Below are 26,266 nucleotides of genomic sequence, written 5' to 3'. Positions count from 1 at the left end.
GTTTATTAATGTAAAAAGATCTTGTTACCTGGGTGTGTGAATTTGTCAAAATTCATTAAATGGTGCATTTAATATTTGTGCATTTTATTGTATGTAAAATTTACCTCATACTGAAAAAAACAGTCATATACAAATATTGAACTCTTACATTTAAATTGGAAATATCAGTATGAGTTCATGATATATTTGCCTTTAAAAAAAAAAAAGTGTATTTTCTAAAGAGACCTTAATTGAAAAAGGAAAAGAACTGGCAATATTCAAGGTAAGAGACTCAGGGTAATTTTAACTGTGGCCTTTCAGATGAATTAATGGATAAACAAAATATTTTTAAAACAAGAGAGTACTACTCAAATGTGCTGTACCCATCCCTCGCAGCAGACTGAAGATAGGCATTTTTATCCCCATTTTAATATAATAAAACTAAAGTTCAGAGAACTTCAATGGCTTACACAAAATTTTAACTTAAGTGGGAGAGGTGGCAGTTGCTGGAAAGGTTTAGGATGGTCCTACTAAAGGTTAAGGATAGATTATGGAGGAAATAACCCCACAAGATTCTTTTTATGTGTCTCTTTGCTTGAGCAAGAAGGCAGAACAGCAACCTACTTTCCTTTCTAGAGGTTGAATTTCTACCTGCTAGACAGGACAGCTAGGAATCCAGAGCAGGTAGATGACCACTAATTTATTTACCTGGTCATGTTATAATGAGGTAAACATTTATTAAACATCATGTTTAGCAAGGCTGTGATTCTGCCCTATTTGTTTCTCTAGCTAACATACTGTTAAAGTTTATGTAACAGTTTTAATATTCAGGATCAACAATTTAGACTGAGAACAAGGGAAAGAACCTCAGTTGAGTTGACATTGCTTATTTTCCTGGAACCATGAAATTGAGGTTTAATTGATAAATTGAATAGCAAATTCATAGATTTATCTTTCAGAATTTCTTTTTCAGGTCTCCCCCTTGCACAAATTCAAGAAGAGAGTGAAGAGGCTCGTTCTGCATCTTCTTTCTTGGCAGAAGTTTCTCAGTATACAAGTGGGTGAGTAACAGTCCATTAGTCCAGTCTATTTCAGTATTGTTTTTATAATTCCACATCTTTGTTCAGTTGTTTGGCAGTATAACTTTTTTTTGTTGTTGTTGTTATGGTACGCGGGCCTCTCACTGCTGTGGTCTCTCCCGTTGCGGAGCACAGGCTCCGGACGCGCAGGCTCAGTGGCCATGGCTCACGGGCCTAGCCGCTCCGCGGCATGTGGGATCTTCCCGGACCAGGGCACGAACCCGTGTCCCTTGCATTGGCAGGCGGACTCTCAACCACTGCACCACCAGGGAAGCCCGGCAGTATAACTTTTGAACCATTTTAATTCCAGTTTTAAAAAATCAGTTAAAAGGCTTTTGGAATAACAACAAGTAAAACCTACCCATTCATTTGTTTCTGAGTCTAAAACAAGTTTTGACACATCTTTACTCTTGTAAACTGTTATGGGAACATAGGCAAAAGATGATAGAATTTTAACAATATGCAGCAGTTAGAATTTAAATAAATGTAAAAAGTTGAAAATAGGTTGCCCTTTTAAAGCAATTCATACAGTTAATACACTTAACTACCTAGAGGTTTTTTAAGGCTGCTGTGAGTAATATGTGAAATATATTGGCAATGCAGAGGTTAAAACCAAAAGTACAACAGAGTGCTCTGCTGCGCTTCATCTGCTGCCAAGTTCTGCTCTTTGTTTTCATCTTCTTCGCCAGTCAACCTTTTTCTTTTAGTTTAAGTACTGAATATGTGTGCATGTGTATTTATTTTTATGTTAATAGACTATTTTTAGAGCTGTTTTAGGTTTACAGAAAGCTTGAATAGAAAGTACAAAGAGTTCCCATTTCCTCCCTCCCCCCACCAATTTCTCCATTATTAATGTCTTGCATTTGTGTGGTACATTTGTTAAATTGTTGAACCAGTATTGATACATTGTTATTAACTACAGTCCATAGTTTACATTAAGGTTCACTCTTTATGTTGTAAAATTATAGTATTATATAGATTAGTTTCACTGCCCTGCAAATCACCAATTTTAATACAGAAATCAGGAAAGTATTAACTTTTTTTTTTTTTTTTTTTAGCTAACTTGGCTTATTTGGTTAGTTATTGCTAAATATATTTGCTCCACATTTCATTACAAGGGTTAGGAGAAAGAAAAAAGTAGTTCTTTGCCTTAAACATCTACCTGGTAAAAAATGCAAGATTTGTGGTTTTCTTTAGCTAGTTAAATATTTTGTTTTAAATATTTAAAAATTAAATGGATAAAAAATTATTTAATGCTTAGCTATGTTTTTGAAAGGGGATGTGTTTACAGTCTAGATTTTAGTCTGATCTGTATTCTGTTCTCTTCTGGAATTATTGCCTCTTAGCTGCATTGGGTGTGGTATTCCTGGCTGGTATTTATGGGTCTCGTTGAAGAATGGCATCATCCCTTATCTTCGCTGTGCTGCATTGTTTTTCCACTATTTACTTGGAGTAACTCCACCTGAAGAACTATTTACCAGTAAGTAGGAAAATGAAATCACAGAGTAGTAAATAAAAGACTTTTTTTGTTACCTTCAACCTCAGGAATACAAGGTGAGAGCAGGCAAAACCACTTCATTCCTCACCTCTTTCATCAGTGTTCATTCCAAACATGTGTGTGCCCCTGCCCTGGTGTAGGTAAAAGGTGAGGCCAGAAACCAGATTAGCCTCACAGTCTGCAAAACCTATTCATGGCTCCTATCTATGTACAGTTTTTGTACTTGAGCTTACAAAATGCCTGCTCGCAGAGTATAATGGTTAAGGTATACAAAAAATTAGAAAGATTGATTGCTTTTAAGGGAAAAGAACTGTTTGGCTAAGTAGGAGGAAATTTTTATTATATACTCTGTTTCTTGAATTTTGAACATATGACTGTGTCTATTATGAAAGAGTTAAAATGCTGCTGGGAAAGGGCTGTTGTGATAAACCAAGGCTATGTGTATTTGAGTAACAGAATCATTTCCGTTCTCCTTTACTTGCCTTAAATCTACATCAAGGTAGAGAAGGTTTCCTTGTGGCTTTGTATGGGTAAAAATCAGAAGGTTTGTATGATTTTGGAAGAGTCATCAAATTTGCTCAGAGATTCTTTCTTTTGTCCTTTTCTCAGGTCAGCCTTAAGAAGGTTCTGTATCTTGAACTCAGTTCAGTAGGGTTTGTTAGATGTAAGTTTGTTCTGATTCTGTATAAATATGATGCTACTTTCCAAGTGGTTGTCAGTACAGATCTGTTGTTTTCATTTTTTTAAAAATCATATATTATCTAGTCTGTGTTGTAGTATGGCAATGGATAAGATAAAGTCCTTTCTTTTATTGAGAGGAGATGAAATATAAACAAACAGATAAATATATATAGCATAATGTGAAATGGTAATAAGTGCTGCAAAGAAAAATAAGCAGGTCATGGGAGTAGAGAATGCTGGGGTAGAGTCATGAAAGCCTTGTTTGTGAGGAGATATTGAGCAAAGGGACATTGAAAAAGGAGATAGGGTTGAACTGGGCGGGTGATTGAAGGAAGAGTATTCCTAAGCAGAAGGAACAATAACTGCAAAGGCTTTGCTTGACATAGTCAAGGAATAGTAGAGATGAGTGGCCGAAGCCTATTGAACAGGGGGAGGGTGGTAGGAGATGAGGTCCAGATCAGGTAGGGCCTTTATGCCACAATAAGGACTTTTGTATTTTGTATTTTTGTGGTGGTTTGCTGTTGGAGAAGTCTGATCAGGAGAATGACTCAATCAGATTTAAACGGATCACTGTAAAATAAATTAATTAATTAAAAAAAAAAAAGGATCACTGTGTCTTGTCACCCACAGTTTCATAGAGTACAAAGTATACTCTGTGTAGACAGAGTATAGAAATGAGCATAAACAATGTAGAAACTCTACTGTTGACCAGGTAAGAATAATGTACTTATTAAATGTATTTTTATTTCCTTGCAGGTCCTGCAGAAGGAGAGTACAGTGCACTCTGTAGCTATTTATCTTTACCCACAAATTTGTTCCTGCTTTTCCAGAAATATTGGGATACTGTAAGGCCCCTCCTGCAGAGGTACTGTGGGGTTAAAATATCATTATTGGGTTATTATACAGTTTGAAAATGTTAAATTAAAAATATTTGCTAAGCTCTTAGATTGATTAGCATCGTTTGAAGGGGTGACAAAAATATACGAGATTCCTAATTCACACACATAAGGAGTTGGGGATAAGACCAGCAGCAATGGGCAGCTGGAATTTCTGCTTGTTCTACCATGACTACCATTCATGGTTCTTATTTTCCCTACAGCTGCTATCTCATCCCAGTTTTAAATGGGGTGGGGGGTGGGTGGAGTGAGGGTAGGTCCTGTTGTAAGCAGCAGTACAGTCACAGTTAAACATTGGAGGAACCCAAAGTGGGGCTACAATAGTAGCATATCTCATATGGTAGCACATATCTCAGCAGGGTGACTGAGGAGGAAATAAAGGTCATTTGGTAGATCAGAGATGTATCTAGTTAAATTTTCTGTGGAAAAGTGTGTCTTTTTTTAATTAAAAATTTCTTCCTACCCCATTACTTACTGGCCCTTCTGATCACTCTCTACCCTCCAAACCTCCAATCTCCTTACCCTATCTTTGCTGCCACCATTTTCCATCTTTTTTTGTTTTGAGATATAATTGACATATACCATCATTTTAATAATTAGTCCTCATCGTGTTACTCTTACTTTATTTCCCCCATTAAAGATTCTGGCATCCAATTCCAATACTTGTTGCAGGGGGGCAGGTTGTTTTTCCCACGCATCCAGCAAGTAATTCTGCAACATCATCTGGGTGTCCTGCTATTCAGCTCAATCCTGATGCTGTCTTCCTGGAGATGCTGTCAGATTCCATGGGTTAAGGGCTCAGTCCATAAAACTGACAACCCCACCTCCACATACTTCAGAAAGCCAGTCACAGTCCAGGTTGTCACCTGTGCTCACCAAAAGACTATAGTTTGATTAGTCTGTAGAGCAGCTCACAGAACTCAGAGAAACGTTTTACTTACTAGATCATCAGTTTTTTATCAAAGGATATAACTCAGGGCCAGCCAGATGGAAGAGACACATAGGGCAAGGTATGAGGAAAAGGGAGCAGAACTTCCACACTCTATCTCTGAGCACACCACTCTCCCTGAATCGACACGTGTTCACCAACCTGGAAGCTCTCCAAATCCTGTCCTTTAGAGGTTTTATGGAAGCTTTATTACATAAGCGTGATTGAGTAAACCATTGGCCGTTGGCGACTGATTCATCCTCCACCCCTCTTCCCTCCCCAGAGGCTGGTGGGTAAGGAGTGGCTGAAAGTTCCAACCCTCTAGTCACTGGTTAGTTCTCCTGGCTACCAGCCCTCATCCTTTTGTTCAAAAGCCACTTTGTTAACATAACAAAAGACACCTTTTTCACTCACAGCACTTCGGAAATTCCAAGGGTTTTGGAAGCTCAGTGCTGAAGTTGTGCTGAGTCAGTCTGTGCCAGGAACTGGGTCAGAGACCAAATATATTTATTATTGTTAAAAAAATTAAGTTTGAAGATCTAATTGGCTTTATTAAATGATTTATGAATGGGCAGCATCCCATCTAGCAAGTAGAAAGGAGCCTTTTATAGTCAGCAAGGAGGTGGGACAAGGAAGTCATAAATGAGAAAAGGATTATTTCAGGCAAGGTAACCTTCCTTTGCGGGACAAAAGGATCTGTTAGGCAGATTACCTCACTGCTACTGACCAGGAAATTCCAGACCGATGGGTAAAGATTTCACTTCTGGGGAAGGTTGAAACTGCAATTAGGTTTAGGTGTTAAGTCTTGGTTTGATGGACGTGGGCTTAGCACAAGTAACTTCCATTTGGGGCTTGTCTCTTTTTTAATGTTATCAGTCACAGTATCACACCCTTGATTTCCTTTAGTCTTTTCAATTTTCTACCCTTTTTCTTTCTCCTTTTTCTTTGATCAGTGTCTTTTTCCCTGCATGCCCATGTCAGGATTTGTGTGAATGTCCGCCCATCTCCTGACACCTTTCTCTGTGCTCTCACCTCTTCTTTTGGGTTCTTTTCTGTGTTTTCTCATTTCTCATGAGGTATTCTGATTTTCAGTGTGATAAAAATGAATCCAAAAAAAAAAATCAGTATCATGCTTTGTGTTGAATGCAATCACAGTAGGTTATACTAATTTTACTTTTATATTGTTGGAGTCGATACATTTTTAACTTGCCATTTTAGTTTAGTGTTAAAAATTCAAACTTTGAAACAAAGTCTGTACCATTCCTGGCTCTGCTTGCCTCAGAGCCTTTCCTCATTGTCTTCTCTGAAAGGCAGGGGACTGACCTCTGTAGGCCATATTTCCCAGTCTCCCTCGTCTGTTGGCTTCAGCCTGTGGGAGGCACTGGCAAGATATTGGAGGTCAGGAGGAAGAGAGAAACCTGTGTTTAGACCACCTCTCTCTGCCTTGTGGGGCATCCCTGACAATGGCTACTGTCAGTTTTACTGATGTTCTACTGGATGTCAGAACATCTAGTTCCCACCAGACAAGTCTACTGTAGTTCTAGCATCCACCAGTGACCCTGAGCTCCAACAAAACCACTCAAAAAATATTATTTTGTTCCTCCAGCCTGGGAAGGATAGTAGCTTCCTGTTATTGGCTAATCTTTGGGTTGCCTGGCCTTATTTGACTCCTGGTTGGCTTCTCAGCCCTTCTGTCACCTTTATTTCCAATTCCTAGTATTAAATTCCCTCTTGTTAAAATACTCAGAGTGGTTTCTGTTTTTCTAGTAATAGATAACCTTTTAAAAAAGAAATTAATAAAAGGGGGGGGTAAATAGACAGAAAAAAGAAGGGGAGAAAAGAAAGGGAGAAGAAAGGGGGACAAGATATAAGGTAAAAGAAGTCTAGCAGAGGGCACATGGAAAGAAGGGACAGAGAGGTTCGGAGAGGATGGCTCCATGAATATTCCACTGAAGTTGTGATGACCCATTTGCTTTTTCTCTCTGCTCCCCATATAGATGGTGTACAGACCCTGCCTTACTAAACTGTCTGAAGCAAAAAAGCGCCATAGTCAGGTTGGTTTTACTTCTCAGTCCTTCCCCATCTACAAGTTGTGTTTCCAAAAGTAGTTGGTTGATGAGGATGCTTTCTAGTCTGTTGTCTTCATTCTCACTCAGCACATTGTTTCTTACATTTCTGTTAGGTCTTTGCCGGAAATTCGATTCTTCGTACAGTTGATTTTTTTCTTGGAGTGGCTGTCCTTTCTCTCTTAAATTGTTTGACACCACCAGCACCTTAAGCTAGTGCATACCTGTTAAAAGGCTTCTTGCAGCTGCTAGTGTATTAAAATGAGAGGGTAGTGACAGTATTCATATAAACCACTTTTTTTCCTTTTGAGAATAAAGATATAAATAGAACTATTCCCTCCTCCCCATCTCTTCCTTTCTATAAGCTTAGAGACTACCCAGCAAAACTTTTCTTCAGCCCCCCTATCTCCCTTAAGTTATGGTTTAATCAAAATCCATCTCTTCCTCAAGGACAGTTTTTATTTATTTATTTATTTATTTATATTTTTTGGCTCTCTTGGGTCTTTCTTGCTGTGCGCGGGCTTTCTCTAGTTGTGGTGAGCAGGGGCTACTCTTCGTTGTGGTGTGCAGGCTTCTCATTGCGGTGGCTTCTCTTGTTGCGGAGCACAGGCTCTAGGTGCGTGGGCTTCAGTAGTTGCGTCAGTGGGCCCTAGAGCACGTGGGCTTCAGTAGTTGTGGCACGTGGGCTGAGTAGTTGTGGCTCACGGGCTCTAGACCACAGGCTCAGTTGTTGTGGTGCACGGGCTTAGTTGCTCCGTGGCACGCAGAATCTTCCCGGACCAGGGATTGAACCCATGTCCCCTGCATTGGCAGGCAGATTCTTAACCACTGTGCCACCAGGGAAGTCCCCCTCAAGGACCATTTTAAATGTTACCTTCTCCCTGAAGCCTATCCTAACACATCCTCTCATATGTGTCTGTTCATGTGTGTGTATGTGTGTCCCAGCCAACACTGTAAATCACTGAACAGTAAACTCAACAGTGGCCAGAACCGCATGCTTATCTTCTTTGCGTCCCCTCCAGGGCCTGGTTTGTATTATGTACAGTCTCTGATTTTTATTCAAATTGCATTGCGTCAATAAACAAGCAGAGGAATTGACCCCAGCCTTAAATACTAACACCAGCACAATTTTTTTTTTATGGCTAAAGCAAACATTGTGAGACAGTGTGCATTTGCTACCTTCTTTTCTCATCTGTTTTCACCCCTTGAGTTCCTTTCAGCTTCTCCTTAAATGTGCATATGCTGCTGCCTAAGACTTAACCCAACTTTAGTGATTTAGAGATTATAGATCCACCTCCTGTGCTCAGATGCAGTAGTATTCACATCACCAAGAAAAGAAGAGTTTAAAATATGAGTACATATTTTAGCACTATTAATCTCACAGAAGTCGCTGTGTGCCTTTTAGACATCTACTGTTTCCCTAGCATGGTACTAAACTAAAATACTCTGAGAGAGTTAAAAGATACAATACATACACCTTTTGGTCATGGGTAGTTTATAGTCTAATTATGTACATAAATGAGATACAGTATAATAATATATGGAATATACTGTTAATGCTATAGAAATGTAAAGAGTAAATATTCTTAATGATGTAAGTTTAGTCTTAGAGGAGATAATTTTTAGCTGAACACAGAAGAGATTATAGTAGAATTTGAATTGACTGGGGTTTGAGAAGAGAATTTCATGTTATTCAGATGACCTTCCCCAGGACATGCATGCAAGGCTTTTGTCATATTACTATGGTGAGAATGAATAACATTTGCACGCATGTAACAAGTACTAAGTATATTATGTTTCACTTCAATATCTTATTGAGTTCTCAACAGCCCTTTGAGGTTCCTTGATACTATTCATTTCTTAAATCAACATGAGTATTTAATGTTTCTCTCCTCACCCCCCCCCACCCCGGAAATGTGTTACTAAATTGAGGGTGTGCCCTATGATTGAGAAAGTATATATGTTTATTCTCAGTTTACTGACCAGGAAATACAGGATTAGGTTCAGTGACTTGTCAGGTGTTAGAGAATTTAGGATATGTAACCGGGCCTGTTTGATTTCAAAGTCTGTGTTCTTAACTACTACTTTATATTACCTTCCTAGACAGTATAGAAATATAGCTAGAACAATTTAGTCTTAGGAGATAGTAGGAGTTGGGTTTGGAGAGGAAACCAGCTGATGAAAGATCTGGAATTCTAGGCTGAAAAGTTTAGACTTAATCTAGTCAACAGTAGGAATTACTATGGATTGCAGATATGAATCCTTAAACTGTTTTTTTGGCCACGTCACACGGCTTGTGGGATCTTAGTTCCCCGACCAGACCAGGGATCAAACCCATGCCCCCTGCAGTGGAAGCACAGAGTCCTAACCACTGGACCACCAGGGAATTCCCCTCCTTTCATTATTTTTAAAACATTCTTCCTTCTGTTATTTGGTCTGTTTTTGATCTGGGCTTATTTACTCATAAAATAAAATTGCCATTTAAATTATATTTCTAGGTACCCTAGAAAAAGAAATAGTTTGATAGAGCTTCCTGATGACTATAGCTGCCTCCTAAATCAAGCTTCTCATTTCAGGTAAGAAGAAATATATATTTAAAACTTTTTTGAGCTTACAAACTCACCACCACTAGCAAACTTTTTTTAAAAGTGACCACTGAGCATCCTCTGTAACAGTGATTTTCAATCTTTTTTTTTTAATCGAGGTGAAAATCACATAACATACAATTTTGTATAATTCATTGGCATTTAGTGTATTGCCAATGTTGTGCCACCACTGTTTCTCTCTAATTTCAAAACTTTTTGATCACCCCAGGGAAACACCTTGCATCCACTAAATAATCATTCTCCATCCCGCTCTTTCCCGATTCTGTAGTAACTGATAATCTGCTTTCTGTCTCCATGGATTTGCCTATTCTAGATATATTATATAAAAGGAATCATACAATCTATGACCTTTTGTGTCTGGCTTTCTTCACTTAGTATGTCTTTGAGGTTCATTCAAGTTGTAGGATGTATCAGTACTTCATTCCTTTCTTGGCTAAATAATATTTCATTGTATGTATATACCAAAGTTCATTAATCTATTCATCCGTTGGTGGGCATTTAGGTTGTTTCCCTCTTTTGACTATTATGAATAATGCTCCTACAAACATTCATGTACAAGTTTCTGGTAGGACATATATTTTAATTTTTCTTGGGTGTATATACCTAGGAGTAGAATGCTGGGTCATTACGGTAATCCTATGTTTAACATTTTGAGGAACCATTAAACTGTCTTCCACAATGGCTGCACCATTTTACATTCCCACCAGAATGTATGAGGGCTCCTATTTCTCCATATTCTCACCAGCACCTTTTATTTTCTCGTTTGTTTGTTTGTTTGTTTTTTAATTAAAGTGATCCCAGTGGGTGAAAAATGGTAGCTCACTGCGGTTTGATATACATTTCCTTAATGATCAAGGATGTTGAACATCTTTTTGTGTGCTTGTTACAGATTTGTATATGTTCTTTGGAGAAATATGTGTTCAAGTTTTTTGCCCATTTTGTTTATTTATTTTTCATTTATTTTTTTATTTTTTAATTGGGGTATAGTTGTTTTACAATGTTGTATTAGTTTCTACTGTACAGCGAAGTGGAGTTCCCTGTGCTATACAGCAGGTTCTCATTAGTTATCTATTTTATACATATTAGTGTATATATGGTAATCCCAAGCCCATTTTATAATTGGACTATCTTTTTTGTTGTTGAGTTGTAAGAGTTTTTTTTATTTTCTGGATATTAAACCCTTATTAGATTTTAATTTGCAAATATTTCCTCCTATAAGTTGTGTTTTCATATTCTTCATAGTGTCCTTTGATGTATGAGTCCATCTTATGTTTCTTTCTTTTGTTGCTTGTGCTTTTGGTATCAAAACTAAGAATTTGTCGCCAAATCTGAGATCATGAAGATTTATTCCCATGTTTTTTCCAAATAATTTTATAGTTTTAGCTCATATTTACGATGTGAATCTGTTTTGAATTAATTTTTGGAATAAGGTAAGAGGTACAACTTCATTCTTTTTTCCATGTGGTTTCCAGTTGTCCCAGCACCATTTTTGGACACTGTTTTTTCCCCCTCATTAAATAGTTTTGGCACCTGCTTTGAAAATCAGTTGGTCACAGATGTTTGGGTTTATTTCTGGACTCTCAATTCTGTTCCATTGGTCTATAAGTCTATCCTTATGCTAGTACCACATTTTTTAATTACTGTACCTTTGTAGTAAGCTTTGAAATTGTAACATGAGAGCTTTCCAACTTTTTCTTTTTCAATATTGTTGTGACTATTTCGGGTCCTTTGCAATTAAACTGGAATTTGAGAATTGGCTTTTTCATTTCTGCAAAAGAGGCAATTGGGATTTTAATAGAGATTGCATTAATCTATAGATTGCTTTGGAGAGTGTTGCCTTCTTAACAATATTAAGTCTTCCAGTCCATGAACATGGATGCCTTCTATACTTAGGCCTGCTTGAATTTCATTCAGTGATGTTTTGTAGTTTTCAGCGTACAAGACTTTTCCCTCCTTGATTATATTTATTCGTAGGTATTTTATTCTTTTGAAAGCTATTGTAAATGAAATTGTTTTCTTAATTTCCTTTTTGGATTGTTCATTGCTGGTGTATGTATGTATGTATGTATGTATTTATTTTTGGCTGCATTGTGTGTTTGTTGCTGCACGCGGACTTTCTCTAGTTGTGGTGAGCAGGGGCTACTCTTTGTTGCGGTGCGCGGGCTTCTCATTGCAGTGGCTTCTCTTGTTGCAGAGCACGGGCTCTAGGCACATGGGCTTCAGTAGTTGTGGCTCGCGGGCTCTAGAGCGCAGGCTCAGTAGCTGTAGTGCACGGGCTTAGTTGCTCCGCGGCATGTGGGATCTTCCTGGACCAGGGCTCGAACCCCGTGTCCCCTGCATTGGGAGGCGGATTCTTAACCACTGCACCACCAGGGAAGCCCTGCTGGTGTATTTAAACACAACCGATTTTTGTCTGTTGATCTTGTACCCTGCAACTTTCCTGATTTCCACTAGGTTTTTTTTGTTGTTGTTGTTAATGGTTTCTTTCAAAGAGCATATTTAGGAGAGTTAATTTAAAGTCTTTGTTTATTATGTCTCATGGCTGGGCTTCCTTAGGGATGATTTCTGTCAGTCTCTTTTTGGTTTCCTGTGAATGGGCCATATTTTTCTGTTTCTTTGTAAGCTTTGTTGAGAATGGGACATTTTGAGTATTGTAACATAATAACTCTGGAAATCAGATTCTTACCACATCCCAGGAATTACCATTGTTGCTTGATAAGGCTGTAGTTATCTGTTTGTTTTAGTGACTTTTCCAAACTATTTTTGCAAAGACTCTATTCGTTGTGTGTTCACTGAAGTCTCTGTTCCATTATCTCTGTGGTCAGCCAGTAACTGACAGAGATTTCCTTAAATGCCTGGACACAATAAGAAAAAAAAAGAGAGAAGAAAAGATATAAAGACTATCTACCTCTTTAAATCCCCTCTACTACCATCACCGCCAAGGAAGCTGCTTCAGCCCACGGGAGCTGAAACAATGGTTAGTTTCTGTGCCAGCCCCTCAGTGAACTGCCAGGCAAAACTAAACATACAACCCTAATTTTTGAACACAAGGTCCCTCTTGCCCACCTTGGCACCAGCATGCTGCACCAGGATTGTGGGCAGCCACGCCCATAGCTACCTGCTGTGGGGCTGGGGGATAAGGGATGGTAACCACTACACAGAATGCCAAAATTCACTGAAATTTACTAGCCTCATTTTTGTCAAGCACTCCTCTGGACACTGCAAGTGTTTGTCCTGACTCTGAGTTCCCAGAATAATTGCTTCAGACAGTTCTTGCCAGATCAGTAGTTGTTCTGGTACAGGAACCTCACTGTTCTCAACTTCCTAAGCAAGTAGCAGTCTTAGAAATATCTTTTATACATGTGTCTTTAAACACTGTTTTACATGCATTACAGTGTGGTGACCACATTCATTCACTGAAATGACACTGAAGAACACTTTTTTTTCCCAAACACAATCTTATATGGAAGCTCATTGTAACAGTAAAACAGATAACATTGTGACTCAAAGTGCAAGCCTGGGTACTGGAAAGAGGAATAGCCTTTTAGCCCCTTAGCCTTTTCTGGCACCATGTTCCTCCTACCTCAATCAGATTAAACACTACTCTAAAGCAGTGTTTCCTAAACTTCCTTTTATCTTCATCTTCCCTTTCACTGATCACTTTCAAATCAAAAAAATACTGGCTGATAAAGACGAGTGAGAAGAAATAAAAACAAGTTACATTGTGCTCATTGCTAATACCATGTATGAATTACCTTTATAAGAGAACAACATGAGCTTAAACTCATGATGCTCTGTGATAAAATTATGTTCAATAAGGTTAACAGTAATTTTTGTTTTGCCTTCTGTAATATGATGCAATTTATTTGAATAGCATAAATTAATGAGCAGCACACCACCAGTGAAATGTCACTGAATGGAGAAATCATATTTGTATCTGCTTCAGCCATTGGTTTGTGAATATTTCATATTTGAATCACAATGCATCATCTTGAAAATAATAAGCCAAAATTATTATTGATGTAGTTCTGTATCCTTGACAATCCAGTAGCATCACACATCACCCATAGCAAACCAAACTGATAATGATGACGTGGAACTAGCAGTAACTAGTAATTAAAAGGCAAGAATCTCAGTAGCTTGAAAATCAAAGCCTATTCAAGACTCCGTTGATAATGTACTGGTGACAAGGCATTGTTTTCCCAAATTACAGAAATTCCAAAGCTCAGTTAGGCGTTTTGTAATGTTCCTGAGCTTTGTGCAACAGCTAAACTTCTTACTAAACTTAATTAGAGCTCTCAGTAAACACAACTAACTCTCAAATTTAAGGATACTAATTAATAATTCCAGTTAACTGCCTTGATCTATAAGGTGACTTAGTCTTTATAACTATATGTTAAATAACTTGCTGTCATTTGAAGGACTCAAAAGGAGAGATTGCATTTCAGGGTCATCTTAAGGGCTTGAAGAGCCCTTCTTTGGCCCACTCTGAGAATCACCACCCTACAGAATGACTAAGGAAATTCTCTTATTTAGTTATAACCATTGCTTTGAGCCACAAAGCCAGGGGGTTTAACTGGCCCATCAGGGGCTTGGGCAGCCCATAGTTCAGCCTCTATTACCAGTTAGAATTGACCTCAATTTCAGCTCCCTTGCTGCTTGTCTCAGGCAGATTAAGGTCAGCCAACTAAAGAAGTGACTGAATCACTTTACCTCTCAGCCCTCCAAAAATTAGCTGGATGATTTCAGAGACTGCGTCCAGCTCCAAATTCAGTGATTTTCCTAATCTTGGGGCTGCATTGGTATCACAGATACCCTGTGAATAGATATTGTTTTCTAGTCATTCAAGGGTATCATGCTGTTGGCTCTGAGAAGAGTGTTAATCATTAATCACAGTGACGATGCTCCTGAATGATATTAGTACTTACTGGTTTCAAGTAAAAATAATAATAAATCTTATGCTCTCTTCCAGTTTTATTGTTACTACTAGTTTCCATTAAGACTGAGTCATCTCTAGTGTAGGAGGGTGGCTGGTCAGTACTGTATTTCAGGGGCATCACTCCCATTTTCCTCTATAGGATGGGACTCAGCCATCCTGTGCTAAAAGTTAAAGAAGATGTTGGCTTTATCCAAAAAGAGCAACACCCAGGGAGTGAAAATAACCCTCTCATCTACAGGAGACAGGAATGGAATACCTATGCAGGGAGTCCCTCTGCTCGTGTGTAGAGAATAGTGATTTTCTTATCTTGCCTAAGAAAGTGGGCATCAGAGAATAAACTGTTAATACCATATTAGAGATTTGTTTTGGTGCTCTTTATTCTGACCCAATTGTGGACATCAATGGATCTCTCCTGGGGTTGCATTTATTTTTTTCTGTCCAAATTGATGCTTGCTTTATGTCCATTATACAGCAGAGATAGGAGTATAAGAAGCTCCTTTTACAAAGATAGCCATTATCACTTTAATTCAGAGAGTGATACCCCTCTTGGGGGCATTATAGCAAGGCTCTAGCATGCCACTGTGTCAAATGGCCAGATCTCATAGTACTACTTGGTTCAAACAAGTAAACCTTGTCACTTTTTCTTTCCCAAGACTTGGCTGTGTTTCACAGGTGGAAAGGTGCGTCAACTCAAAGACTGCAGTCTCCCCTTTCAACCCTAAAGATCTCAATACTTCAAAGAAGTGGGGGAAATATGTTTAAACCCTTACTGAAAATAGTGGTTAAAACAACAACAGTAATTGTATACCTTCAAGGTCATTGCTCCAACATTGAGACAAAAGATTGACTAAACCAATCCAGAGGGGGAGCTGACTGTAAATTGGTCGTGTCAGATGAAGACTGGATTCTCTAAATGCATCTCAATCTCAAGGCATATTTAAGTGCCACACTTTGTGGGAATTCGCAGAACACTGCATATTTAAAAATAAATTTTCTTACTATGAATTAATCAGAAGACTTTTTGTTATCTTCTTAAGGAAAAGTATTAAAAAGGAATCATCTAATTAAATGTTTCCTTGTGTTTTAAGAGCTTTCTTCGCTGCAAAGCAGCCAGTGATGAAAACACTGCTAATACATCTAAAACACTGCTAACTGATTATATCACGCTTTTATTATTTCTCCACCATACTGAATGTTTTCTTCCCTTTTGAGGTGCCCACGGTCTGCAGATGACGAGCGAAAGCACCCTGTCCTCTGTCTTTTCTGCGGAGCCATACTGTGTTCTCAGAACATTTGCTGCCAAGAAATTGTGAATGGAGAAGAGGTGGGAGCTTGCATTTTTCATGCCCTTCACTGTGGAGCTGGAGTCTGCATTTTCCTAAAGTAAGTAGGAAGCTTCATAATGAACGTAGGGAATCTGAATCCAGTCTGGAGGCCATCATGGCAGGACAGTATGTTGATAGGATATGATCTGTCAGAAGTTAGAGCATAGACCTGTTATTCACATGCAATTGCATTTGAAAAGATACTTAAGTATCTTCTCAAATGTAAATAATAGTTTAAAAAATATGAAGTAAGTAGTTTGAAAAATAAGGAGTTAAAAATTGGAATCTGTTCACATTTTCATTATTTGTGGAAAACCTTAAATATGGTAGACTTGAAATGAAACTGAGTTATTTGTATTGAGGTGGATGGACCTATAGTCTGTCATACAGAGTGAAGTAAGTCAGAAAGAGAAAAACAAATACCATACACTAACACATATATATGGAATCTTTAAGAAAAAAAAGGTTCTAATGAACCTAGGGGCAGGACAGGAATAAAGATGCAGAGGTGGAGAATGGACTTGAGGACACAGGGAGGGGGAAGGGTAAGCTGGGATGAAGTGAGAGAGTAGCATTGACATATATACACTACCAAATGTAAAATAGATAGGTAGTAGGAAGCAGCCGCCGCATAGCACAGGGAGATCAGCTCGGTGCTTTGTGACCACCTAGAGGGTTGGGATAGGGAGGGTAGGAGGGAGATGCAAGAGGGAGGAGATATGGGGATGTATGTATACGTATAGCTGCTTCACTTTGTTATACAGCAGAAACTAACACATTGTAAAGCAATTATACTCCAATAAAGATGGTAAAAAAAAATGGAAACGTGAAATATGATAGGCTTTATATTGATTACTCTGGTATTGTGTAAAAATCAGGTATAGTGAAAGAGTTTAGAGTCCTAAAACTTGTATTTTCAAAGGACATGTACATTGTTACTTTATGTTGTCCTTTGAATGTTTTAATTTGCTTCACTTCTTCTACCAACCAACCATTGTTTTCCCTGGTGTCTTAGCAAATGACTGAGAACAGACCAATAGTCTCTCATATTTATGAAAGAAGAGTGCAAGTTTCCTGAGAGAGAGAAAAAATTCAAAGTGGATGCATGTGCTCTTTCTTTCCATTCTCCCCATGTAATCTAGTTTCTGTTTACATAAACCCAAACATCTCACTCACTAGGGAATATGTAATCACTGCCAATCAGCATCTGTTAGAACAAGGAGAATAAGTGTATGCAAGCAAAGCCCAAACACCTATTTTCTTCTAGGGTACCTACAGCGATTAAACCCACTACCTATTCCAACTGTTTATTTTATAATTTCTCTCTAGAGTACTTATCTCTTATGTACACGAACATTATTTTTTATTTTTCCATTTCTCTGCTGTAAGAGTCCCAAGTACCTTCAGGGTTACAGTGGTTCTTTATAATGTGCACTGTTGGAGGCTGGCTCTAACCAGAAAAGGCTCGACACTTCCATAGATGACCTTCTTTCTGGCCCAGGGTTATCAGACTAGGAGATGTGGTTCTATTCTTCTGTTAAGCTCCCTCCCCTGCTCCAGGTCATAGGTCAGGAAATAGAACAGAAACAACCCCAGCCACCATCTTCCAGGGTACCTATGGTTCACATAGGACAGTCTCCTTCCTCTCTTCAGTATATTTAGTCAGTATTACTGACTGATCCCATTTCCCTAAGTCCATTGATCCTTTCCCATAGCTTCAACAAAAATAGCAATGTTCATTCTCTTTTATTTAGACAAAACACGATTTAGTCTGTTTGTCTATATTGTCTTTATACTGAATTCTTAACAGATACCATGTCTTTTCTCTAGATTAACTTTGACACAGTGCCTGTCATTTGCATACATGCACTTAGTAATATTTCTGTTGGTTGTTTTGTCCCTTAGAATCAGAGAATGTAGAGTAGTCCTGGTTGAAGGTAAAGCCAGAGGCTGTGCCTATCCAGCCCCTTATTTGGATGAATATGGAGAAACAGACCCTGGCCTGAAGTAAGTTTTTAAAATTTTACTCACATTATTGTACATGGATGGTGGCAGCTCTTTAAACACAAAAGCTAATACTGAGAGATATTTTTAAATAGCTATAAATTGAAAATATTAAATATGATGCCATCCTAAATGTAACACATAATTTTCAACAAGTTTGTGCTTCTCCAAAATTTTTAGACCCCCGCCATCCTAATGTTTGAATGCTCTATTATTTTTAATCAACCTTTCTTCAGAATTACTTAGAAGGTTTAATTGACGCTGATGTATAAAAGAAAGAAATCTGTAGTATCCAGTGAGGGAGTTTGGTTTAAAATGGATATTCATTGTTTCCATTGCAATACTTGAAACTTTTTATTAGCCAGCTATGTCAGCCTTCTTTGCTTTTAAACATTAGCAAAAATGCTTAGAATCCTGTAATTTTCTGTATCCTTCACTGGTGTTAGGAACTGGAGTACCACTCATGGGTATGAGAAAAAGGAGGTAAGGCCACAATGGTCCCAAAAGTACATATAGTTAAAGATTAGATCCCCTTACCATAAGCTCTTTTTGTTTAACTAAAAGTTTGTTCTTTTGAAATTTTGGGTTGGCCAAAAAAGTTTGTTCGGGATTTTTGTAACATCTTAACGGAAAAATCCGAACTTTTTCATCATCCCAATATATTATTCAGAATGAATCGGCTTATTGGATGAGGCTTAGAACCTCTTTGTTCATACGGAGATTTGTTTTTATTGTAACAGCTTTTGACCTGTATAGAGAAAGTCTTTGGATTCAGGAAGAAAAAGGTGGGTGGTGGAAGTAGTTAATGATTGAGGATAAGAGGCCTGTGTTGTTCCAGAAATGTACAAAGAAGCAGAATTTTTAAGTTAGTTAGGCAATATGAAAATACCTAACCAGCTGAGACATGTTAGTGCCCCAGGGATGAGAGTCTCACAGTTCTCCATCATTGGCAACAGCCAGACTTCAGTCATTTTGGATTAGCTGTTATACAGTGTTACAAACTGTGCAACCTTAGAATTGGTGTGGAGTAATTTTATTTAAGTACTTGCTAATCACCAGCAAGTTTGTTGTGTCATAAAGACAATAATAACTAAGTATTTCTGAGGAGCAGCGTATAATTTGAGGGCTTAGTGTTACACCTCAGACCTAACCTCTACCGTCCAAAGATCAGAAATCAAAGCTGGATAAACTATAAGAGGCCAGAAAGCCATTAAAGACCTACTCAGGCTAACCACTCTAAAAAGAATAGAACTGCTTCAAGTTATAAACCTTTCTAGCCATTTAAATGGGATCCCATAATGCCCATGGTATACTTGACCTATTTTTCTGAATAATCAAGGAGTAAGTTTCTTCTTCATTAGCTAAGTAACTTATCGAGTTCATAGTGATCAGTGGTGAAGGGAAAATATACCTTTTAAAACCTTGTCCTGGTGATTCCTTCCCAGTTCCAAGAACATCTCAAAAGTTCAGACTAATTTAAACAATAAAGATGTAGTAGTTATTTGATTCAAGCTTACATGTTTTTTTCTCCCCCTGAAGGAGGGGCAACCCCCTTCATTTATCTCGTGAGCGGTATCGGAAGCTCCATTTGGTGTGGCAGCAACACTGCATCATAGAAGAGATTGCTAGGAGCCAGGAAACTAATCAGATGTTATTCGGATTCAACTGGCAGTTACTGTGAGCTCCAACTCTGCCTGGGGAGAATCACGAATGAAGACAGTAATGAAGACTGATTCAAAATTATGGAGACCTTATTGAGGGCTGGGGAAGGGTTGGAGGGTCTTTTGCTCCATGTCCAGATGCACATACATCAATAAAATATTCCTTAATGGAATATTTCTTTCAATTAATGAACATATGCTTAAAGCAAAAAAAAAAAAGACATAGATTAATCTATTTTATGTTCCAGAACGCTAAAGAAATGCTTCTTCACCCCCAAGTGTCTGATTCTGCTAATAGTTCCAGAAAACTTATTTCCCTTCGTAATCTGTCCCACTTCACTTCATCCACCTGATAAATGAAGTCACATCAAGCAGTTGTGGGCATTCTTATATGTTGGTTGACTCTTCTACAATTTGTATTTGGTGTTTCCCCCCCAAATTTAATTTAGCTAATGGATCACTGACAAGATTTAATAATCTGTGTTAGTCTTCCTTGCAGCTAAAGAGAAATTCAGAAACCATGCAGTGTACTTCAATTGAGAAAGTTTTCCAAAAAGTAAAAATTTTATAATTTCTCTCTTAAGGAAATGCCCCTAAAGTGCCACTTACTGTTTCAGCCAGAAATTAAACTATATTTCTATATGGACAAAGTTTCCATTTCTAAGGCAAATTTCTGCCAGTGTGGAAAAGCTTTTTTTTTTCCTACTGTAGACCTCAAGAAGAGTTAGGATAATGTATTTATTATTTATCCCTGATGAAACAAAGCCTGCAGTCCTCACCTCTGATGGTGAGGATTAGCTTTATTGCATTTTGAAATTATACTTTCCATTTTCCAAAGGCAAGTTTTTCAAATAAGTTCACTTATCTCTTGATTGTGACATGACTCTATTTGACTCAGAAACCTGATGCAGTTCTGATGTAAACTATCTATAGAATGAGGATAAGAAAATTCCCCCAATGAATGGATCATGGCAGCTGTAAATTAGAACAATCAGATTTAAGCCTGTTCTGTAACATTCTGTGTCTTTGTAAGACAGATCCTTCATTTGTTATCTGTGTGCAAACTTTTCATAAACTCTGGATATATGAATAGTATAACCAACAAAAAAAGCCATGTGGTCAGTAGTCTGTGTCCTGTTAAAACATGCTGTGGTTGAGCCATCTTGTTCATAAATAACAGAGCTCTCCGGCATCTGTGCATAGACTTCTTGGTTTTTGGCTTTAACTTTTTATATCAAGAACTTATGATATAAAACAGCAGGCAGAAGATAGATTGAAATCTTATATTTTAGCTTCTGTTGTCTCTGGGGTAATGTTAGGAGTTCGAAAGATACATTCAAAGACCGTCTTATTTTGCCTTTGGTGACCATGGTCATGTATGTGTATAAATGTTTTCCTACCTTCTTTTTGCTCAGCAAAGGCAAGCAAATAAAAATATATTTGCAAAGTGATTGATGATGTACATTTTGGGTTAGATTTTTATGGTATTTTTATGTAAAGTAAAGAAATTCTGGATTTTACAATAAGGGATTGGCATGAACAGGCATCAGAATCACAATCATGTTTCTACCTGAATAATTATTATTCAGAAGGTATCAGAAAAGAGATACAACTCCAATAAACAGTTTCTAACTATTGATGGGTGAGGATTACAAATTTCAGTATTCAGTTTGTCAAATTTGCCAGTATGATAAAATGATTATAACATTTCCTTTTACTTCTTATATAATTTTGTTGGGTGGATTGTCTGACTGGGAAGTCTGAGCCAGCCTAGGCAACAGAAGATGCTGACTTCTGCCCTAATTGATTGGTCCCAGTTTAGCAAAGATAAATTGATTTTTTATTTCTAACCTTTTTCTATCCACTTCATAAATTCTACGGTTAAGCTCTCAAGCTGCCAGAGGGACTGTCCTGCAATGGCCAGTCAGATCTTTACTGCCAAAGAACCCATTTCCTATTGAGTTCCATTTCCTGAGATTGATTCAGATCTCTGCACTGTAGATGAACATACATCTCTCAGTGCTGCCCCCAGCCCAAGGGATTTCTAATTATATTCAAATATCCTAGTTGTTTGCCTTCATCATTGGAAACAGTTTAATTAAGCATATGAAGTTTACTTAAAAATGAGCAAAAAGTCACTTTATTTTCTTTAGTGTAGTATGTGGAGGAACTGGTTCAACAGGATGGCTCCAAAACTGTGTTTTTTGAATGTTTGGTGAGGGGCTAGCAGAAATTTTAATGATACAGTGAAGAAAAACATATATCTGTATAACTAATTTATTATCGTGGTGTATGGGCTGAGTTCACCCTTTAGTGGTCATTTGTCATTTCATAACAACTATGCATTTTGGTTCACTGTGATGATGATCTATATTTAGTGACTGCCACATATTTATACCACTGATTCAAATTCCATCCATGATACAAATAATGCATATATTGATATCTTTTATTGCAAAATGTAAATTTAAAACTTGTATAATGTTCTGTGCTTTTTGAAATAAAATATCTTATATGTGTATATTTAAAAAGAAAAAAGGGACTTCTCATGTTTGGGGATTTGGGTTTGAAGTATAAAAAAGTATACCTAGAAAGGAGCTATAGCTAAAAGTTATCTTTGTCAGCCCAGACAAATTCTTTAAAAGACATAGGTATTTAGTGTAATGGTCTCCAAACATTTTGACCATACAGTCTATCAGTAAATAATTTTTAAGATGCATATTTTACATATATATGCATATGTTCAACTGTAAGAATTAAGATTACAGATGGGGGCGGGAATAAGCCAAAATCAGATAATTTTACATTATCAAAATAATGCAAAATTATTACAACCAACAAAAAATGGGAGCAAAGGGATGAGTAGGTGGAAAGTTAAATAAGCTCACTGAGGGCTTCCCTGGTGGCGCAGTGGTTGGGAGTCCGCCTGCCAATGCAGGGGACACGGATTCGTGTCCCGGTCTTGGAGGATCCCACATGCCGCTGAGCCTGTGCGTCCGGAGCATTACATAGAAGTAAAAAGATAGCACTTGAAGCTGAGAAATCAAGAAATAAAAACTACACAAACTGACAATAGGATAAAGCTAGCAGCTACATAGAAGGGGCAGTAAGAGGTAGTTTCAAAATTGCTTACATATTAGGGAAGCAACAGAGAATTTAAAGAAAGAGTACTGAGAGTATTATATAATATCAGAATAAAGTTTACAACTAGAACTACACACAATATCAAAAGGGGGGGGAGGCAAAGAAAATAAACTACATAGTGAAACAATATAAAAAAATTCAGACCAATCAACAAACGTAGATGGGCTTAACTCACCTACTTTTTAAATAATCACCTGAGTTAACAAATAGATTCAGATGAAAATTAAAGAAATGAACCTAATTTAAAAATGGAGGCTTCCCTGGTGGCGCAATGGTTAAGACTCCGCCTGCCAATGCTGGGGACACAGGTTCGAGCCCTGGTCCGGGAAGATCCCACATGCTGCGGAGCAACTAAGCCTGTGCACCACAACTACTGAGCCTACGTGCCACAACTACTGAAGCCCACGCACCTAGAGCCCTTGCTCCACAACAAGAGAAGCCATTGCAATGAGAGGCCCACACACTGCAATGAAGAGTAGCCCCCACTTGCCTTAACTAGAGAAATCAGGCACACAGCAATGAAGACCCAATGCAGTCAAAAATAAATAAATAAATAAATTTGAAAATGGGCAAAAGATTTGAACAGATTTTTCTCCAAAGAAGATGTACAAATTACCAGTAAGTATATGAAAAGATGTGCATTAGTCATTAGGGAAACACAAATCAAAACCACAATGAGATACCACTTCATACCCACAAGGATGGCTATTTTCAAAAAGACAGATAATGTGTTGGTGAGGATGTGAAGAAATTGGGACCAAATACAGGCAGTCCTCACTTTGTACAGTAGTGAATTACTGCATATATGTCCATGCAAGCTGAAACCATACAGAGCAATCTTAGTTAGTATCAATAGGAAAGATACCATTGGGGATTCCCTGGTGACGCAGTGGTTAAGAATCCGCCTGCCAATGCAGGGGACATGGGTTTGAGCCCTGGTCCAGGAGGATCCCACATGTCGCAGAGCAACTAAGCCCGCGTGCCACAACTACTGAAACCCACGCACGTAGAGCCCAGTGCTCCACAACAAGAGAAGCCACTGCAACGAGAAGCCCATGCACTGCGACGAAGAGTAGCCCCCGCTCCCCACAGCTAGAGAAAGCCAGCATGCAGCAACAAAGACCCAACGCAGCGATAAATAAAATTAATTAAAAAGATACAGTTGTTCCATGGCCTTTAAAAATTTTGCTCAAATCAAACTCTGTTATAAATGTTATAAATGACAGTATAAAAACAAACTGTCAGTTATAAATGTATTGGGAAATGAAAATAGTAAAACATTTATGTAGTACAGTATAACTTATAACATTAGAAACATTGAAAATTCAAGTTTTTGTTTTTTTTTTCAAAAACATCTAGAAAATAACGTCAAGCATGTCTGCCTCTCTGTATAACTTATACAGAGTGAGCATCTTTTCTGTGCCTTGGCAAATTGTCATGTTTCTAAGTTTGGATCAGCTTCCAAAATTTTACCCTTTGTGTTCCAAAGTTGTGAAATACTTCCAAGAGTTCCTTTAGTGTGAAGATTTTTGGCAGTGTCATTCCTTCTGGGACATTCATCTTAACCACTTTTTTTTTCTTTTTTGAAATTTGCCTTCACTAGCTTCCTCTGACATGCATTCTCTCAAATATCAGTGGCGTCAACAATTCCATAGTTAACTACTACTCCTATAACTCCAGTATAACTTGTATAACATCTAGATTTTACCCAAATTTCACTTCCAGCATTATCACTTTAGTTCCTTTGCTGCATTAAAAAATTTTTTTTTTAATTTACTTATTTTTTATTTACTTATATATATATATTTTTGGCTGTGTTGGGTCTTCATTGCTGCGCACAGCCTTTCTCAAATTGTGGCGAGCGGGGGCTGCTCTTCATGGTGGTGCGTGGGCTTCTCATTGCGGTGCCTTCTCGTTGCGGAGCACAGGCTCTAGGCACTCGGGCTTCAGTAGTTGTGGCACACAGGCTCAGTAGTTGTGGCTCGTGGGCTCTAGAGCACAGGCTGAGTAGTTGTGGCACACGGGCTTAGTTGCTCCGCGGCATGTGGGATCTTCCCGGACCAGGGCCTGAACCCATGGCCCCTGCATTGGCAGGCGGATTCTTAACCACTGCGCCACCAGGGAAGCCCTTTGCTGCATTTTTATCTTTGTTGGCCATTCCCTCTTTTGATTATCCATTTTTGTAAAATGTCACATGGGTTTATCACTGGGAGACAAGGAGACAGCACGACTACACGCTTTGCTCTCCGTCCCGAACTGAGCAACAGATGTGCAATGTCCAATCACCAACAGACTCTGGGGAATTCTCTGGCGGTCCAGTGGTTAGGACTGTGTGTTTTCACTGCCGAAGACCCTGGTTCGATCCCTGGTCAAGGAACTAAGATCCCACAAGCCACTTGGCGTGGCCAAAAGAAACAAAAGCAAAAAAACCAAAGACCAACAGACTCTGAAAGAAGTTACATAATTGGTCACTGATCATGACACACATCTGTTATTTAGTGATTTGTGGACTGAAGAACTAGCCACGTAATTTGCACTTTATGAAATTACTCACAGTTAATATACCATCATAAGTGAAATTTGAACCATGTTGTTGAGGACCAATGTTAATTAATTAAAACATGGTAACTGAAAATCGTGCATGTAGGAACTGTACAAGCTGAGGATGTCATTTACTAAAGCAGCAGCTTTCTAAAGCAAAACTACAGGATATAAAAGGATGAATAGACACATTAATAGGGGAGACGTTAACAAACATCTCCCAAACCTAGATAGATTAAAGTGGACAAAAAAAATTAAGAATATAGTAGACCTAAACAACATAATCAGTTTGTTAGTTGGGTCCTGCAGTACGCAGATACTGAAAGATTTGGGAGCACAAAAGGTTTAAGTTGCTGCACTAAGCCATTCAGTCACAACTCGGCAAGGGAGTACCAAGAAGTGTCCAAGTAGATCATCTAAATTCCACGCATGTTCCTCCCTTCTCTCTTAATCCAAGAGCAGCCTTACCTTCTGTTCATCCACATCAATTGCCCCTGCCAAGATGGTGACTCCTTTACTTGCTTGCTAGTTGCATGCAGCCCAAAAGTCCACAGCAATAGTTTGTAGTCTAGAAGGACACTTGCTGTATCCCCTGGCAAGAGTGGGCCACTTTTAGGGACCAAGATGTCTAACCATGAAGAGCCCAGAGTTGCAGGGACAGAAAGCACAGAGGTCTCCAGGGAGTCATCAGGAATGATGTGGATTGGAGCCACTGCTTGGATCCTGAACCCCAGGTATTCTTCCTACTGGAAACACAGCAACATATAAAGGTTTCTGATTCAGTGCATTCAGTCTGTTTTGTAAATAAGTTCATTCGTATCATTTTTTAGTATCATTAATTTTAATATTTTTTCTTTAGATGCATTTGACATTTACTGTGTAGATAATACATGTATCAATGTTTTTTCTTTTCGTTTCC

General features: G+C 38.2%; 1 protein-coding gene across 4 annotated transcripts in view; it reads left to right on the top strand.

Moving 5' to 3' along the window:
* Positions 1-21,113, top strand: part of UBR1 (ubiquitin protein ligase E3 component n-recognin 1) — a 167,712-nt gene extending 146,599 nt beyond the window's left edge. For 2 of the 4 annotated variants that reach the window (XM_067744769.1, XM_067744796.1), the window contains 8 exons: positions 953-1,040; positions 2,405-2,538; positions 3,994-4,102; positions 7,059-7,115; positions 9,626-9,703; positions 15,885-16,055; positions 17,903-18,004; positions 19,541-21,113. In XM_067744769.1, coding sequence (XP_067600870.1) covers positions 953-1,040; positions 2,405-2,538; positions 3,994-4,102; positions 7,059-7,115; positions 9,626-9,703; positions 15,885-16,055; positions 17,903-18,004; positions 19,541-19,682 — 881 coding nt within the window. In that variant the 3' untranslated portion in view covers positions 19,683-21,113. The remainder of the gene's footprint in view (positions 1-952; positions 1,041-2,404; positions 2,539-3,993; positions 4,103-7,058; positions 7,116-9,625; positions 9,704-15,884; positions 16,056-17,902; positions 18,005-19,540) is intronic. The other 2 variants (XM_067744775.1, XM_067744786.1) reach the window with 2 other exon arrangements.
* Positions 21,114-26,266: the final 5,153 nt, after the last annotated feature.

This window comes from Pseudorca crassidens, chromosome 1 (assembly GCF_039906515.1).
Source record: "Pseudorca crassidens isolate mPseCra1 chromosome 1, mPseCra1.hap1, whole genome shotgun sequence".
Lineage (NCBI taxonomy): Eukaryota > Metazoa > Chordata > Mammalia > Artiodactyla > Delphinidae > Pseudorca > Pseudorca crassidens.
The sequence above is the reverse complement of the archived record's forward strand: the minus strand, read 5'-3'. Positions and strand labels throughout refer to the sequence as shown.